This window comes from Polypterus senegalus, chromosome 12 (assembly GCF_016835505.1).
Source record: "Polypterus senegalus isolate Bchr_013 chromosome 12, ASM1683550v1, whole genome shotgun sequence".
Lineage (NCBI taxonomy): Eukaryota > Metazoa > Chordata > Cladistia > Polypteriformes > Polypteridae > Polypterus > Polypterus senegalus.
The window spans coordinates 150056574-150076290 of record NC_053165.1 but is presented as its reverse complement, the minus strand read 5'-3'; the positions used below and the strand labels follow the sequence as shown (position 1 = coordinate 150076290).

The 19717-nt window shown below is 41.8% G+C and overlaps 1 protein-coding gene across 17 annotated transcripts in view; it reads right to left on the bottom strand.

Annotated features, from left to right (window-relative positions):
* Positions 1–19717, bottom strand: part of myo5aa (myosin VAa) — a 239628-nt gene that overhangs the window by 80713 nt on the left and 139198 nt on the right. For 10 of the 17 annotated variants that reach the window (XM_039770291.1, XM_039770295.1, XM_039770296.1 and 7 more), the window contains exons 14-18: positions 17686–17769; positions 12515–12517; positions 7568–7720; positions 2504–2601; positions 146–232 (exon numbers count right to left, since the gene is read on the bottom strand). In XM_039770291.1, coding sequence (XP_039626225.1) covers positions 146–232; positions 2504–2601; positions 7568–7720; positions 12515–12517; positions 17686–17769 — 425 coding nt within the window. The remainder of the gene's footprint in view (positions 1–145; positions 233–2503; positions 2602–7567; positions 7721–12514; positions 12518–17685; positions 17770–19717) is intronic. The other 7 variants (XM_039770292.1, XM_039770303.1, XM_039770305.1 and 4 more) reach the window with 1 other exon arrangement.

Below are 19717 nucleotides of genomic sequence, written 5' to 3'. Positions count from 1 at the left end.
GAAAGAAACCCAAGATAGTGTTAGGACTTTTGGATTGAAACCTAATTTTATTATTAGACTTTGCTCTTATTTTCTTTTTTTTGCAATTTGAATAAATTGTTTGAAAAACAAAGTAAATAAATAAATAAATAAATAAATGAAATACCTGGAAGGGAAGCCAGCAGCAGAAATCCGAATGGTTTCCAAAACACCACAGGCTCTTAACTGCTGTACTGCTCTCCTGGGATCAAATCTGCCAGAGAAGGAATAAAACAGAGTATTTTATTGTGGTGTTCACTTTTGTATGTTCATTGCAATTTATTCTTTTTACATGCAAGGTCAGACACACTCAGAAGAAGATCATTGTGTGGGTAAACAGAATGTGTGATGAATGAGCAGAATGATGAGTAAGTAGATGTGACACACATCTTAAAGGTGTAAGACTGAAAACATACCAGCCCGAGCCCATTAAATGCATTTTTCCCCGCATTAAATATTCCACACATGGCAGTTTTCACTGGATATATGGCCACACAAATTGCTCTGGCTTTTTCTTTTAAAACTAAAACCACTCACGCTAAACACAATAAGGAGTTGCGACATGTCTGTCCCTCTTCTGAACTTAAGAAGCTTGTGTTTATTCTCACCAGTTTCTTCTGGCAATGTTCCAGTATTTAATCTCATATTGGGCGGCACGGTGGCGCAGTGGGTAGCGCTGCTGCCTCGCAGTTAGGAGAACCGAGTTCGCTTCCCGGGTCCTCCTTGCGTGGAGTTTGCATGTTCTCCCCGTGTCTGTGTGCGTTTCCTCCCACAGTCTAATGACATGCAGGTTAGGTGCATTGGTGATTCTAAATTGTGCTTGGTGTGTGTGTGTGTGTGTGTGCCCTGCGGTGGGCTGGCACCCTGCCCAGGGCTTGTTTCCTGCCTTGTGCCCTGTGTTGGCTGGGATTGGCTCCAGCAGGCCCCCCGTGACCCTGTAGTTCAAATATAGCGGGTTGGATGGATGGATGGATGGATAGATAATCTCATATTCAGCAGTGATCAGATTTCTTTCTCAATGATGTATAATAACTATTATGACACGGGGGTTCCAATCCTTAATTTGGTACCTGCATTAATAAGTGGGTCTCAACGCTCAGAATCTGAACTGTGAGAGGACTGTCAAATCAGATATTTGATTTTTTATATTTACATTACATTTAGTTATTTGGCTGACACCTTTGTCCAAGGCAAAGTACAAAATTTATGATACAATTGGTTCCATTTCTTTTTGCTTTTCTGATTGGAGCACAGGCAGGTCACGTGGTTTGCTGAAGGACACACAGCGTCAGTAGCGGGATTTGAGCCCACAACATCAGGGTTTGAAGTCCAAAGCCTTAACCACTGCACTACACTGCCTGCCACAACACTCTTTGTGAATGCAGCAGATTAGCATCCTCATCATCTTAGGACAATAGTTAGCGATGAAGAATCACATATGATGATAATTACAGATCTTAGAGTTATTGGCTGGAGGTTCCACTTAATTTAATCTGAGGCAGGGTCTCTAGGAGGATGATTTCATGTTTTCCGAGTTAAAACAAATAGAGGTAAGTGGACTAGCCACTCTGCCAATATGTGGACCCCAAGTAATAGTAGGAGTGGACCTCCTCAACATCCACTCCTTGAATAGTGACCAGACATGGAGGATCTTATGTGTGGCGAAACTCAATATGCAGTTCCTTGGTTTTTCTGAAGTTGAGATGATGACAATTCTCTTTGCACCAAGAAACAAACTTCTCCCCCTGACTCCTCTCCTCTGCCTCATCCCCCTTATCAATACACCCTAAAAGTACGCAGTCATCTGAGAACTTCTGCAAGTGACCTGATCTGCTGTTATATTTATCGTCGGAGGAGTGAAGAGAGAAGGAGTCCCTTATGGAGTCCCAGTGTTGCTCCCATCTGCATCTAAAACACAATCCTCGAGCCTAACAAACTGCTAAAGTCCTCACAGTGCTGCTCACACTCCAGGACTGTGGAGCAGCCATCATGCAGTTGTCACCTCAGTTCATTACAGGGTCACACAGCATCCTGTGACATTCTTTAAGTGCTTGTTATTTCCCAGCATCCATTCCCACATGAATTTCTTCTTCAGCACTGATGAAGCTGAAAGGCTCAAGCAATCCTGAAGTGAGTGTGCTGTGAAGCATGCTGGGGGGATATGCGGGGAAAAAACACTCATGCCTTTCAATTCTGTATTCCAACTGAATTCATTTAATAAATATACATGCGGATACTTTAAGACCACAGAGAAATCTTCTCAAAAGAGCCAAAATGAGAGTTTTATCTCCAATAAAATGCTGCTAACTCATTTAAACGCTTATTCGTCAATTGAACTTAAAGCACTTGCCGCTTAACAGTCTAATAAATAAAAGTTTTACATTAAGTGGTTTTCTTAACTTGCAGCTTAACAAGCCGGTGCCAAGGAATTGCAATGCTGCAGTAAGCATAAAGCCAATTTTAAAAAAAAGTCAATGTTACTTACGTGAAAGGGTATTTGTAGTCATTTGGCTTGATGCAGCGGACGTAGTGGGGTGTGGTGGCATTCAGGGTTTCCATTAGCAGCTGCAGTGAGTTACGAAACTGGAAAGAAAAAAAATGAATAAATAAATAGTTGAAGCTGTGGTAGCCAGGGGGACCACCAATCAACACCACGCACCTGCTTACCTGCTTTGGGTTTCTTGGAAAAGTAACAAAAAGACATAAATCCTGTTCTGCTCAATCAAGCATGTTGTGTAATTTGATCTAAAAGTGTGTCTCCAGGTCTAAAGGCCTACAGCCGGGCACACACACACACACACACACACACACACACACACACACAAAATGTGCCTCAAAAAGCACTGAAAAACAACAACAGGTCTCCTCAAAGTAATATTTTGCAGTTATTCCTAAGGGGGGATAAAAATCATGTTTATGAGTTGAACGCATTTAAAATTGGAAGTTGGTTTAACAATTGGCATACCCGATTAGGTGTTTGAGCGGACCAGGGCACGTTAATATAGTGCCTTTCTAAATGACAAAGTATCAAGAGTACACGTCTGTGGAAAGAATGGCAAAGCAGCTTATCGGGGATGTGATGTGCATTCTGCTTCTTGTTCCACTAGAACACGGGTGTCAAACTCCGGGCCTGGAGAGCCGCAGTGGCTGCAGGTTTTCATTCTAACCCTTTTCCTAATCAGTGACCAGTTTTCACTGCTAATTAACTCCTTTTCCCTTCATTTCAATAGCCCTGTTTTTAAAGATTCAGTGCTCTGAATTGATTCTTTTCTTCATTAAATGGCAGCCAAACAGAAATGAGATGTGAAACGAGCCAACAGATGACCAGCTAAACTGGGACTTTAAACTCCTGCCAATTTCACTCCAACCAGTTCCTTAATGAGAAGTCAATTCTTGCGGTTAATTAAACCAATTACTTAATTCCACGGCTTGTTGCTGCTCTCATTCTGACACAGCAGACATTTCCAAAACTGTTGATTTTCTTTCTTTTTTTTTTTTTTTTTTCTAAGAACACCGTCAAGATGTTTTGGTGACCTGAGAGATCAACCTTACTGAGCCTCTCACCTTTCTTTATGTTCAGATAACGTGGTTAGCTGGTGATGTGGCAGCTTGTTTTGTGTCTCATTATTGTTTGGCTCCTCATTAAGGAAAAAGAAAGAACTTAGGTGTCTGAGTCAAGTTAATTAAAACAAAGGCAAAAGAAGTTAATTAGCAGCAAAAACTGGTCACTAATGAAGATGGTTAGAATGAAATTCTGCAGCCACTGTGACCCTCCAGGCCTGGAGTTCGACACCCCTGCACTAAAACATGCATGAGTTGAGAAAGGAGACACAGATCCATTAGATGTGAAAGGCACTATATAACAGATGGATGAAATTTTATTGATTCCCAAAGGGAAACAAAAACAAAGAACGTGAAAACAGTGTGAAACAGTAAAATGTGCAAATTATTGCATAGGTGCAACACTGAACTATACATACAGAATGCAATGATAAAAATATAAAAGTGTTTAAAGAAACACTTTCCCTATGCCAATATGTCTGTTATAACTCATAGGGAAAGACGGGCAAAATAGAAAGGGGGTATTCTATTATTGTAAAGCACTTTGGCCACAGTATTCCTATGTTGTTTTAAATGTGCCATATAAATAAATTGACATTGACATTACACAATAAGATGGCCGCACGCAAAAAAGAGCCCTGGTCACAGTGTCACATTAAGCTGCATCACCGCAACGTGACTTTAAAGGGACACAGCTTATGACAAAGTGCAGTCTGCATTCTCCATCCATGGGCAATAGGTCATATTTTATATAGCGCCTTTCCACAGCAAAGTCCCACCTTAGGCACTTTACAAGTACACTGCTTTGGATTTCTACTCCTCTACTCTTCTGTTCATTCTTGGCAGAAAAATAAGAGAGACTCAAGAAGTCCTTCTGCCTCATCCCCCTTTTAGAACTGAGCCCCCCGTAAATACACTCAAAAGCATCAACTGCTCATTTTCACTTGCTTACTTGATCCTCTCAGCGTCAGAGATGCACCAGCTCTAATTTTTACTGATGCACTGGAGGCAACACTGGAGGTTTTTCAAAGCTAAAAAGTGAATGATTCTTGAATGGCCAAGCCAGCCTCCTGATGCAAGTCCAACCAAGCAGGCTTTCTATATGTTGAAGAGAAAAAACTTAAGGGGATAAGCCCCCCAAAACAAGCAGGAGTGGAGGATGGCCGCATTTGAGTCTTGGCATAGCATCACAAGAGTAGATCCTCAGCACCTGGTGACGTTGATGAATCGCAGACTTCAAGCTGGCCTTGCTTGCAAGGGATATGTGACAAAGTCCTAAATATAACGGCTTCAACAGACATGCCATTGCTGTGTCACTAATATTAGGGTGACCTGAAAGGAGGAACTGTGTAGAAAAAGTGTTGTCATTTGTACATTGTGTGACCAGAATGTGTGCAAACACCCTTAAAGTCTTCTGAATTTTTTGATTTGTACTTTTAAATTGTAGAGCAGAGGGGAGAAAACAAAAATCAACGAAAAATGTCTCAAACATAATGGAAGACACTACATATATCTATAAAATAAAGATTGATCAAGTTGTGGTTGTGATGCCAGCTGTGTTTACAGTGTTCACTGTTAGGCCTCGGTGGAAGGTGGCAGAATTCTTAATGGATGGGACCAGCAGACGAGACATTAACTGTAACCAAGCCAAAGTTTGTTACTGGAATACTCCAGAACAGGTCATCCTCATGAGGCTAAGCATGTGTGGGCCTGTGTAATGTATAAAACTGTATAATATAAATGGTATAATTAATAAACAAAGCTATTACAGGTTAGAGCACCACCTTATATAGGGTGCTATATAAAAGTGAATCCAGATGAGGTACCTATTCTGGTCACCGTGTGGATTAATCAAGCTGTAGAAGACACCGTGTGCGCCTCTTCTGGTTATGGCATTAAATCATAAGACACAAGGTTTTATGTTCACTCCCTGCAGGTCACTTCCTAACGTTCACACTGCAGAAATGAAAAAAACTAAATGAAACGGAACTTAATGCATTTGGCGTGCGGTGCATGAGGTGCTATACAAAGTAAATGTCACTTATTTTCTATAGTGCCCCTGTTGGCACTGGACTGTAAAGCACAAAGCGGTTAGTTTACGTCTGACCCGAGTGAGTCATTCAGTTTACAGGAGCATCAGTTGTAGACATTTTGAACTGACCATCCTCATGCACTTGTAGCTTGCAAGCATTTTGTTTAGAAGAGTGTGGTGGACGGCCGGGATGCCCCTTCAGTACAGTATATGTTCAGGGGGAGCAATCATAGACTTTTCAATACCTCCCCCTGGATGCTAGATGGCAACCCCCCAGGGTTAGAGCGGTGCCTCGGTTTCCCGTAGGGCTCCATGGGAATTGGAGTTTGGTGCAGCCCTGTTGGGTCCCGCGGGCGCCACCAGGGGGTACTGCAGCTGGGACTCCTGAGCCATTACTGGCAGTGTTTTCGCCACACCCGGAAGTGCAGCCGGAACTCGTCAATCAAGTACCTGGAGCACTTCCGGGTGCCTGATAAAAGGAGCCAGCAGCCACCACTCCGGGAGCCTGAGTTGGGAGGAGGAGGAGGACAACGCTTGCCGGGAGGAGTGGTGAAGAAGAGTGCGTTATAGTGTGTGCTTTACTTTAGTTTATTTGGTGTGCTTTGGGACTGTGTTAGGGCTGAGGGACACAGGGAAGACGTGGACCTCAAGTGAAAAAAAAAAAATAAAAGTTTTTGTTGATTTTAACGTGCCTCCGTTGTCAGTCTGTCGGGTCGGGCGCATAAATAGCGCCTTTCACAAGAGCTACAATACAGTCAAAAGGTACAGAAGTGTATGTCGTCACACATGCAGGTGCAGAATGTAATAACCTGCTGAGACAAGAGGGGGCATTGCCAGTATTGCCGTCATCTCCTTTACCCACAGTGCCAAGAAGGTGTCCGGTGAAGGCACTTAACCCCAACCCTTCCGGTCCAAAGGCCATAAAAACCTCAGGCATCCCTGAAGGAAGTTTCGTTACTGGCCAGAGCAACCCACCAAACAGAGCACTGCTAGAGCGGCTACACCTTTTTTTTACTTTGATATCCCCCATTCAAGGGACGCACACCAATAAGCGTCATTTTGTTTGATTTTTGTTTAATTTTGCTGTCTCCGGACAATAAAAGGGGCTACCTGGTTGGTGCCCCAAATATTTCCTTGCTGCATTCCGAGTCGTCATTCGCACTCCCGGGCAAATGTGTACTTTTTTTTTTTTTTAGCATTTCATCTAAGAATCTTACTTAGGAAGAAGGAAAAGGATCTCCATTCAAAACATGCATTTTATGAAGATATTCGATACTGCTTAACTCATTCAGGGCTGATGTTGACTTTTGTCAAAAGGAGGAGTTGACGATGGTTATCGACTGTAAACTGTGACAAAACCAACCGTTATGTTTTAGTTGGACTCTCGTTGCTAGAAGGAAAGTTAGATTCATTGGTTTTGACCGAGATTTCCTGCACTCACGTGAGTAGCAAGGCACAAACAGCAGCAAAAATGGCACCGACATCTGGCGAAAGAATAAAGCGAATGCATTAAGCAAAATACTCTGTGGACTACGTTTTGCCTATTATCTCTGAACTGGACTATAACTTGTCGGACTCAGATTTTGATACATGTGATTGAAAACGAATGTGAGGTTCCAGCTTTAGCCGATTGGTCCCCAGCTAATCATTGTACTGACAATGTTCGCCAGGGAGGACTGCCACCTAATGATAGGAGGTAGAAACCAGATTGCAATGCACTGTGACTGTGTCCCAGCCATGCAATGACAGCCTGGCAGCAAGACTGCCGCACATTCTTGGGAAACTGGCAGCCACAGCATGCAGCAATAGACATTTTTATGTTGATTTCTGTGTGAAACCACTGCTTTTCAGAAACTATGGTTTTTTTTGGAAAAAATATTCAGCCCTCAAAGAGTTAAGAGGAGAAAAAAAGAAACAATGGTACAGTATTTGTATATCTTGAACATTGTCTCTCACCTGGTGGCCCACCGTTTTCTTATGCTCCCGGCTGCTCTGAGTGGCTCGTGCTTTGAGTGGTTTAACACTGAGTCGAGTTCGGGCCCCTGTCTGAGCCTCTGTGGGGCTAACCGATTGCTCCTCATCTTGGAATAATTCAACTAGAAGTTCAAACTGTATTGATGGTTTTAATTGAGGGGAAAAAAAAAAGATAAAAAAAAGAGAGATTACACCCACAATCAAAAATCCGATATGCCGATATCCCATTAAAACTGAAACGTCAGCAACTAGACAAAGGTGTGGTGCACACAACGGGACAAAACCAGAAATACTGCTGTTACATATCCACTTATGTGTTCATACCATCTGTCTCATTATTCATTAATTACTACACATTAACACTAGTGAACTATAAAACACTTCAGTTTGATAAAATTGAATAACTTAACCCAAAAATACTTTAAAGACTTACCCGTTAAATGTTTTTCATTCAGCACGGGTTGCTGTTCGGGCATCATGTTTAATTGTTATACCGATCCTGCTCTGCATTACCCTGGCTAACCACTGGGGGGCAGCAAGCTACATTACTACACTAGCTTCACGGGCTTTGGGGATGTTCAGAGTTACCACTTGTGATGTCACACCTTCCCCTCTCTGCTCATTTATGAGACTTTTTGGACAGCTTTTTGTGTGTAGTGATAGGTCAGTCACTGTTGAATGGCTGATCAATCTAAACGAAACACAAATTTTTTTTACTGCTGAGTGAAAAGAAAAAGCTGCTAAGCTGGGTAATTTTACAATTACGAAAAAACAAAAAAAAGACACCATATTGTAAAGCTTCAGTGGTTCAATAACCAATATGACTGTGTTACTGGAGTATTTACTGTTTATTCACCAACTCATTATGAAAGCCACTAGTGTATTTTCATTTACTGGAAAGACAAAACAGGCCATCGGTGAAGGGTTTTGACTGAGCCAGACATCTAAAAGCAATATACAACTGTGCTGGCATCAGAGGCAGATGGGAGCCGTATAGATGGGGTATGGCAGCAAAAGCCCCACCTGGTTCAACTCCTGTCATCAGAAACAAGCAGCTGATGTTTCAGTCGGAACAGAAATTCTGGGCTCTAAGGATTGGATAAACGTCATCTTGTGTGATAAACATCTACTCCTGTTGAGTCACACTGATAAGAGACCAGGACTTGGAACAGACTCCATGGATTCATTCTAGTGGTGGTGGTGTAGTGGCATGGGGTGTGTTTTCATGGACTACAGCAATGATTGAAAATCTCAGGATACCTGAACATCAGTGCTTACTTGGGGCATCCCTTCAAGACAGCATGTGTGAATGGCCATTTTTCACCAGGATAATGCTCCGTGCCATAAATGTTTGGAAAAGATCCCTGAAGATGACAATGAATTAATCTTAATGATGTCACCTCCTCATCACTAGATCTACAGTATATAAGCATTTGTGGAATGGGAATGTTCTAGGTATCTGCAACGGAGATCTACCAACAACTATAGGAGTCAAGATGAAGAAGAACTTTAGGCAGCTGGTTTAGTCTGCGTCCTGAGAAATGAAGGCCGTTCGGGAGGGAAGCTTCTCAAAGCCAGCAACACACCACATGAACTTCGGAAGAGGTCATCCACCTGAAGCTAAGCACATTAAGGCCCAGCCACTATTTGGATGGGATACCAGCCAGGAAAAGCTTGGGTTGCTGCTGGAAGAGGTGGTGAAGAGGGCATCAGGGCGTCCTGGATCCCAATGCCCCAGTGAAGTGATAGGAACAATGTGTTGTAAAAAGGGCGCCGTCCTTCGGATGAGACGTAACACCGACGCCCTGACTCTCTGTGGTCATAAAAGATCTGTGGGCATCCTTCATCAAGAGCAGGGTGTATCCTGATGTCCTGGCTAAATTGCCCACCACAGCCTGGTCATTCTGACCCCCTAATAATTCCCTGGGTCTAATTGGCTGACTATCTCACCAGTTCACCACCTAACAGCTAGCGTGTGATGAGTGTACTGGCATAAATGGTTGCCGTCACATTATGCGGGTGGATGCTGCACATTGGTGGCGGTTGAAGTGGCTGCCAACTCACTAAAGCGCTTTGAGGAGTGAGAAGAGAGCTATATAAAAAAATTAAAGGAAACATTGTATAAAATAAAACAGATATTGAAAGTCAAGTTTTTAAGAACCAGAGCCACTCTGCACCATCATTTTCCTTATAACTACAATAACTCAAGGCGACACATCAGGCTTCCTTACTGGCGTCACCAAATTCTTGGCTCCTGAAAGTGTTGATCTCGTTGGGGCCACACTGTCTGTAGGCCAGCGACGTGAACAGCTTGTTGTTTTTGGTATTAATATAAAATATGATACAGGTACTTGGTACATAAATGTCAATGCAACAAACAGATCCCATTGTGCACAAAGCTTACTTAAGGTTAGGGGTTAAGCAAATGCGGGGAGGAAGGGGCTCAGCGGGTGGGGTTGGAGGGATTTTTGGTGGAAGCTAATTTGGCTCAAGGACAGTCTGCAAGGCTATTTTATTCCATTTAATATCATAGTTGGTATAAGATATGGGTTTAAAGTGTAGGATTAGCAAAGGTTTAGAAGATTCATTCACTTAAAAACAACAGAATCCCATTTAATAAACTGGCAGAATAATGTATTTAACCATTAGGTTTATGAAGACCACAGATCAACTCTGACAGCAATTTGAGGGCTTCTGTAGCTTTAAATGCATTAATCACAGTTAATAGATTAGAAAGTTAATAGAAAACAGGGAATAATTTGCCAAGTATGGGATTTGCTATACAATCCGTTAAAATTCCAGATAAAAACATCTTGAAGGTAGGCTGCCTAGCCATTCTAAGCCTAAAATTAAGAAGCACTTTGAGTTCCCAGACCGCAAAACTACGAACCCAAAATGGTGGGCTTGCTGACACGCACTATAAATGTCACAAAAAGGAGAAATCCCCTAAGAATTGTCCAAACAGGAGAATGTGCCGGGCAAGGCAAAGGCAGCTACGAGTGCCTCTGCCGAAGGGTGGCAATCCCCTGTTGTAATCTCGGGAATGACAGCATTGGGGTCCTTACACAGAAGGCCAGGCTCTTTCACTCAGGCCTTTAGAGGGAAGTGCAGAAATCCAGGGAATAGAGACAATTATGGGTGTTGGACCTTTAACTGGAAAGCAGAGCTCTGGACAACGGCACTTGCGGAGGTCTTGCTGATTGATTATTCCTTCTCTGGCTGCGAAGGACACTTTGTGACGTCCTCTATTGGTGTTACTGAAGTGAGGGGATGAAAATAAAAGAAAGTCCCAGTCAGCGAGCAGCCTGCCATTAGAGACCCCCAGAGCTGAATACGTGGGGCACAATAAGGACAGGTAACAGTGACATAACAAATTTTGATATTTCTTCCTATCCTCAATTCAAAAAAAGAACCCAAGAGGTTATATTACTGGTTACAGATGATCTGATAACACGATAAAAACAGGAGGGATTAGTGGACACTCCAAGCAACAATGCATTCGACTGAGGTGAAAGGACAGGAAAATGACTCATAGTGGGTGGGAAAACTGGAATGAGGAGGGCGAAAGGGGGAAATTGCTTTAGTGGGGAAAGCCCACAGGCTCCTTCAGGTACTTGGCAAGTCAAGAGGACCACCGGAGCGAGCTAGCAGGTCTTTGTTTTGTCTATTTAGATTTCTGCTTTGTTTCTCAACTCCCCTTTGTTTTCAGTAAATAAAAGTGTTTATTATTTGGAATATTTCTGTGGTTACGGCAGCACCAAGTGGTGAAAATATAAGGTTAACTCCAAAAATGCCCAAGCGTATGTAACTAAATGTCGGGGGGACTTTACAGCCCCTCTGTGAGGATTGCCAATGCACAGGGGTCTCCAATGGACTTAAAGAAGCCGACAGGCTACCCAACACATATGACTTGGTTTTAGCCATTAGGTTACACCTCAAGCGCTATGGAGGACTCTCCTAAATATTCATTGTGTGTGTGTGTGTGTGTGTGTGTGTGTGTGTGTGAAGTAATGACATATGAGTGATAACTGTGGGTGACACTCTGCTTATAAATATTTAGAGGCCAGGTAGTAGGGTGCATTGAGGCCCCGGGCATTTCTTGGTACGGGGGTGGCACTGTGACCTGTGGGATGCATAAGGAATCTGTCCCGGAGACCTCCGAGCCCAGTCAGGTGACATCTATAATAAAGTCAGTAACTTTGCATGTGGTCCAGAAAGTGAAAAAAGTTAGTTAGGAAATCGGGGCTCATAACCATTAAGGCCGGAGCAAGACATGTCCGCCTCGATCGTTTTATTGACTTGCCATCTACTTCAAATAAAAGTGTCAACTTCAGAACTGGGAAATTCCGAAAAAGGGCAAATACGTGTTTATCAAAATGATTAAAATGAAATGACTTATGTCATTTTGCAATCAATAAATACAAAATAGGAGAGACAGTTAGATGTGTGTGTATGTGTGGCAGCAAGAATCAGGTGCCACCCTACCATGCAATGAACCACACATGTGCCAATATTGAACTAAACAGGTTTACAATTTAATGATTGGAATGGAATAATTGTCTAAACTGGTACTGGGAAATGCCGAAGTGATACCTTCAAGATGTTTCTGATTTTGTTTTTCAACTTTGACAGTTAAGGCAGACTATTCCCTGTGAAGTGAAAAGGTCAGAAGATTGCCTTTAAATTATTCCGATTTGAAAATATTAGAAACTCTGCTACATGCACACAGCAAAGAGCCTCCAGGGCATGCAATACAGAGAGCCATTAAAAATACGATTGCCATTTTCCCGAGGCCCCGTCTTCAATAAGTTTTAAGGCATGCGTCTTGTGTGCCCTCATCTATGGCACTTCATCGTCTGCATGGCCGAGAGATTAGCAGCATTTGTGTAAGTAGGTTAAAGAGCAACATAGGTGAACACTGAGATTTACCTTCTGCAGAACAAAGAGTTCAAGGTGCGACAGAGACAGATGAACCCAGCAAAAGGAAGAAAAAGTTTCATTAAAACACAACACCACAAGAGACGTCAAAAATAATTCAACATTCCCCACATGTAAGAAGCAGCTTAGAGGAAAAAAAGGTTAGGACAGAAATGTCTAAAAACCAACCCTATAAACCATTTGAACTCACCAACAGTAAGCAAGAAGAAACTGCCCATACAATGCTGTGAGAAAGTTAGTGCACCCGCTGAAAACTCTGAAAAGCCGTTGAAACTCTGATCCTCAGTTCAGTGCAATTCATACAAATAGCAATACAAGATTACAGCAGAAAAAATGCTTCATTTTGCAGTTAATCAGCAAAATCCACTTTCAGGTAAGGGAACAGTAAATGAACAGTTAGCTTTAAACATCCTCTAAGGCACAGGTGTCAAACTCCAGGCCTGGAGGGCCGCAGTGGGTGCAAGTTTTCTTTCTAATCCTTTTCCTAATCAGTGTCCAGTTTTCACTGCTCATTAACTTCTTTTCCCTCTATTTTAATAGGCATGTTTTTAAGGATTAAGTCTTCCGAGTCGATTCTTTTCTTCATAAAATAACAGCCAAACAGAAATGAGGCATGAAACGAGCCAACAGATGAGCAGCTAGATTGGGGCTTCAAACTCCAACCAGTTCCTTAATGAGAAGCTGATTCTTGATGTTAATCAAACCCCTTATTCAATTCCATGGCTTGTTGCTGCTCTCTTTTTGCCACAGCAGACATTTCAAAAACTGTTGATATTCTGTTTTTTTCTAAGAACTCCTAAAATGGTTTGGTAACCTGAGGGATCAACCTTACTGAGACCTTCATCTTTAATTTTCAGATTTTGTTTGATGGGTACAGGTGAGCTGGTCATGTCCTGCTTGTTTTATGTCTCATTGTTGTTTGGCTGCTAATTAAGGAAAAAACAAAATTAAGGAAAAGCTAATTAAAGCTAAGGCTAAAAAAGTGAATTAGCATCAAAAACTGGTCACTAATTAAGAACATGGTTAGAATGAAAACCTGCGGCCACTGCGTCCCTCCAGGACTGGAGTTCAACACCCCTGCTCTAAGGGAATTAAGAATTGTAGCGTTGAACTGAAGCAGGTACAAATCATAAAGGATACGCTTGAAGGGCCTCATTGATACAGTGCAGTAACTCGTGATCATCTTTGGTTTTACCCGACATGTAATATCTAACAGGAGGAAGGCACATAACTGCCACAAGTTTGGGAGAGGTTACAAAGAAAATTAAACAGCATTTCAGTTAATGGTTGCATCATGTCATGGATTATCTAAAAGGGGAAAAAAATATTTCACTGCTAACCTGCTAAGAGTGGGTTTTCATCCCATTAATTTGCGATTAGACTGATCTGAAAGGTTCCCTAAGAAGATGCACAAGAGAAATCTCAGGAAAACTCTGTGCAATTTCAGGCCAGGGAGTGAAATATACCCGCTCTTTGGAATACCAGATGGAGTTCGCTAGTAATCATTCTGCCATAATGTCACCAGTCATGTTACAAGCAAATCATTTGAGTCGAAGCATTTGAATAGAAGAACCTTAGATACAACTTTAAGGCATGGCGATGAAAGAAAGCATTAGGGTTTGGTGATTCTGTGCCATTTCTGGACCTGCAGAGTGTACCATCATCGAGTCAGCAATGAATTCCTCAATGGACTACAAACGACTGGAACAGGATGTGAAGCCACCCATCAAAAAAGCCCAAGATAAACCAAAGAGATTGTGTAGCAGTGCAGTGATCTAAAACAGAATGGCTCAAAATGATCAAATGTAAAGATATGGATGGCTATTTAAAACCCTGAAATAAAGTATTTGGACACTTGGAGCAGACATTACTGTACAGGCTAGAAATCCCTAAGGTATCACCTGCTGAAGCCATTCTGGGTAGGAGAACGGAGAACAATCAAATGGAGTCAATGAATTGAGGCAAAACCTACAGTACTTGAAGCCATGCTTGTAAAAGTGGGCAACACCAAATACTGAAGGCTTGACCTACTTACCTTTTACGCCCCAAGATATTGTAGTTCTGTTGATTTTGGATCAATACATAATAACCATGTTTGATCATATACTGGTATTTGTTAATGGCACTGAAATAAGGATCACATTTCCATAGCTTTACATTTGCAGAATACACAGGATAGCACACTTGTTCATGTGAATTTTCTTTTTCACAGCACTGTACATTATTTCCATATTAATAGCAAGTCCACAATTAAGAATGGGAGGCAAAGCCAACCTGATATCGATATTTAAATAGAAAAGCAAGAAATAATCATTTAATAGATGTCTTTACTTAAAAATACAAACAACTAGCTTTAATCTCTAAATTGCGTCTGGCATCTCCATGTATTGTAAGCAGAGCCTTCTTAAGCTTTCATAATTCCACAGTAAAGCTCATGACCTTCAAAGCATCCCTCTGTTGATAGGACTTTAAAAGTGCCATTAATATCACCACACATGCTTTAGATACATCAGATTTAATGTGACAAAACAATGAAAACGTGCACCATGTAAGAGCCAAGCTGTTCTGAAATGAGATATATATATATATATATATATATATATATATATATATATATATATATATATATATATATAAAAACAGACATATACATACAAAATATTAATCAGACAAAATATGCAATAACCCACCAGGAAAAGAGGGAGCACCTAAGCTTACCATACCGATTCTTTAGTGAAGCTACTGAGGTTAAAAACGCAGACCCCTTTTCAATTGTGGACCGCGTGTTCATTTTTGTTTTAGTACAATCATCCAAAGAAATAAATGGGGTGACCCAGTTGGCACCCTAAATTTTCTTTGCTTCTCATTTTCCTTACTTACTGCCTCTGTCCTCCACAATATAGATTTTGATACTTTTTACACCTTACTGTATATCATATGCTGTCACAGATGCCTATGAGAGGATCACCTTCAGGTCTCATCTTGGGTATATACCACCACCCCAGGGTGACAGGGGGCGCAGTCGCCGACTGTGTCATCTTCCCTACCCTTCCACCACGTTTAGTGAAGACAACTAGACCGCCCCATGTGGTCCAATGGTTATTAGGGTCAGGCATCTACGAAAGGAATCATCTACATTGTGGTGTGTTTATTTATTTACATATTTATTGATGTATTTATGGAAACTGTACAGCACTTTGGTCAACTGCTGTTTAAAATATGCTGTATAAATAAAATTGACTTGACTCCAATCTTAAGAGTTTGGAATTAGGCAGCCTGCCCCTGCACTTCTTAGGACTGACCAAGAGGTGGCTCCACTTCAACACATACAAAGCATAATTGTGAAGGATGAAGAATTTACTGGCCATGTCAGCATCAAGACATTTTCAACGTGTTCCACTTGGAGGAGTGGGTCAGAAATTCTCTGATGCATTATAAACAACTAGATAACAGTGGTTAACAATTTGTTCAATTTATCACTGTTAAATGGGGCAGTTCAAAAAACAGAAAGTCACTACTACTTCTTTTTTTAAATCAATTAATTTTATCCATGCTACCTGCTGAAGAATAATTTAAAAAAGATTTGCTCTCCCTTGCCCTACGTGCACATTCAGTGCCTTTCCACTGTATCCATGCATGTCATGACATATGAATAGTCTCTTGAGTGCACTCCCACAAAGCCTGCCTCTCATACTCAGACTTTGAAGCCGACTCTCAGTATGCCTCCTATGCGGTTTCTCCTCCTCATTTGTTTCACACTTGCACTTTCTCTTTTAATGGCGTCACCAAAGCTGAACTGACTCATCAGACAAACCGACCAAAGACAAACCAACCAATCAGATTGCTCTGAGGGACTGGACACACACACACACACACACACACACACACACCATATAGTGTTTTATTATATTGAAGCTAATGACCACAAAGAATTTCTAGATGCTCTTTTTTCAAATGCAGCTACTTTTATCAGGTGTGCTGAATCAACAGGGAATATGCAAAGGTCAAACATATTTAAAGTAAGAAAACTGGTCATTTTTTTAACAACATATTCTGTAAGTAAATGCAAGATAAGGTATACGTCATTTATCACAACGCTAAGAGAACTGCTTTTAAATGAGTAAAAATAAGAGAAAAACAACAAATTACAAAAGAGTCTGTTCAAAGAAACAAATTAATGTAGTATCTATAAATGCAGGTCCACCATCACTAATCCAGCATCACTGGCACCTTATGGGGTGCCAGATTAGTGAGTCTGCCGGATCACTGGTGGTTAGATACAAACAGGAGTATGGACTGAAAAATTCCCAGAATCGTTTAATAGCACAGGAGTAGTAGTTATTAACTATGCCGCTAGCTAGATAGACAGATAAATAGATAGACAGATAGACACTTTATTAATCCCAAGGGGAAATTCACATAATAAAATATCTATCTATAGATAGATATTTCATGCCTATAGTTTTGCTAAGCAGTCCGCTGAGGTGATCTATTATTCCAAATTAGCAGTGGAACCAAATTACCAGTGGCCGGATTTGTGATGGTCGACCTGGACACACATAATGTGAGACAGGGCTGCACATTATATGGCAGAGGACAAACGTCCTAATAATCTAACGAAGTCTGACTTATGTACAACATAAAACATTCTGAAGGGTCCTCTCCAGGGCCTATCCCGCATCATCAGCTTCGAGAAAGGATCTAGCCTTGGGTGGGCTGCCAGCCTACCACAGTACCCACTGATGCACACATTGCTCCCACTGCATCAGTTTGGAATGGCCAAGTACAGTAACCTGCCGGTCTGATCTTTTTAACCAGGGCTAAAGTTTAACATCATGGCCAGACTTCAGGTGATTTCATATTGATTTTTCGCATTAAAAAAACATTTTCCATCCACCTAAAAAGGAAAATGGTCCTGCAAGTTTGTTTGACCTACCTCCCACCACTAGGTGGTGGTGTTGAACTAAACTGTAATTAAATATGAAGTGGAAACATAAACAAAAAAAAAAAAAAAAATCATTTCTTGACCAAAATATCATTTTGTTCTTTTGAAGCATTACAGCGTGGCCAATACACTGAGTGAGTCTTTGCAAGAATAAGTTCCTGCACTAGGAAGTGTTTTCTCAAAAAGTCTTGCACATTGAAACAGAGATAATACAAACCTTGCTTAACTTTAGCACATGTATCTGTTCTTCATAAACGGTGTCTTTGTTCTTCTCCAGAAATCCTTCACATTGATATTCAACCTGAAGTGGGTGAAGAGAATGGAAACACAATCAAACGAGAGTACCTTGACTTTGGCATTGTAAGTCATTTTCCCCAGTTATTTTGTTTCTTTTTAATTGAATTAAATAAACATTACCAATCATCACAAACATGAGATCAAACGAATGGAGTATCCCCGACAGGGTGCCACGGCCTACTTGCCGCATTACAAGTGAAAAATGATTTAATCAAACGCCCACATGCATTTGAGACAACATGGAATGTCATGCTGAGAGCTATAACTAGCATCCATCATGACCATAATTATCAGACAAGCGCTCGTGTATGATCATAAGATTCGATGACTGCTTACTAAAAACAGAACAGCAATTTAATTTGGGCAGCCAAAGAGAGCAGCCAACATTTTTGCTATTCCCGTGATTTGAGCTGCTATTTTGCAGACGATTCAGGAAAATGTTAAAAACCACCGATTCAGCGGTGGTGTTGAGTGATAGGATATTTGAATTTACAATTAGGTATCCAAGACCACGCCTCCCTGGTGAGGTGTTCCGGGCACGTCTAGCCAGGAGGAGGCCCCGAGGGAGAGGGAAGTCTGGGTATCTCTGCTCAAGCTGCTGCCCCCGCGATCCGATCTCAGATAAGCGGAAAAAAGGATGGATGGATGGATATCTAAGACCTTTTTTCAAATCAACTAATCAATTACAATTGCTTCCATATTTTCACAGGTGAAGTGACTGGACAGTGAGAACACGCCGAGTCCAAATTAGAGATTAAACCTACGGCCTTCTGCCAACGCCAGACTGCCTGTATTATAGATGTAGCGCCCTAGAAGGTTTGAATCTTTGAACAAACACTGCATTTATTTATTTGTTTATAACAATTATTATTTTACATATAGATAAATCATTTTACTTCCTTTATATTTGCATCAGCTCAAAGGAACTGATTTACTGTTAAAATGGGAGATAAAGTTTATTAGTAGAGAGAGGGTGTGTGGGTTATTTTAAGTGTGAATGTAAAAGAACAACTCCAGTCAAGTAAAGCTGGGGAGCATGAACTGGCACAGTGCGTTGTCGCACACTACTACACGACAAAACAGCTCGGGAACCCGGTTGGCAAACCCCATAGGCAGACACGTGGTCCTGTTCCACCCTCCGGAAATGACCCTCAATCTGCCGCAGCCTGGTGTTACGTGGGCGACCTCTTGGCCTGGTCCAGCCACTCGAGTCCCCAACAATGAGGATCCTACGAGCTGGATCACCCTCAGGGAAACGCACCACATGGCTGTAGTGCCGTAACTGACGCTCCCTTACAATGCAGGCAATGTTCCTCATTAGGGACTCCAAAGTCAAACCAACGGTACCAAAGGAGTCCAGTCTTCGTCTCAGGTCACTGGATAGCGTCCATGTCTCACAACCATATAACAAGACAGGAAGCACCAGGACTCTAAAGACTTGGACCTTCGTCCTTTTGCACAGATATCGGGAGTGCCACACATCCCTTTCCAGCGACCTCATGACCCCCCATGTTCTCCCAATCTGTCTACTGACTTCATAGGAAGAGTCACCAGAGACATGAATATCACTGCCAAGGTAAGCAAGAACAAGAATAGAAAAAAAAAAACACAACAACAGACATGGGACTTAAGAAGAACAGGGGGGTCTGAATGGTGTAATGAAATGATCTGAAGATGGATTGAGGATTCCTGAAACCTGAATGAAGTGGCAGTTGGCATGCTCACCTAGAGTCAAGAAAGAAAAGAGGAGCTTCTTAAAACAGTTGCAGTCAGTCATTTTCTAACCTGCTTTTTCCTGCGGGAGGGTGCTGGAGTCTATGCCAGCCATGAACAGGCACACCCCAACCACACACCAGGGCCAGTGTAGCATTGCCAGTTCACCTAACCTGCTTGTGTTTGGGTGGTGGGAGGAAACTGGGGCAGCTGGAGAAAACTCACACAGACATGAGGAG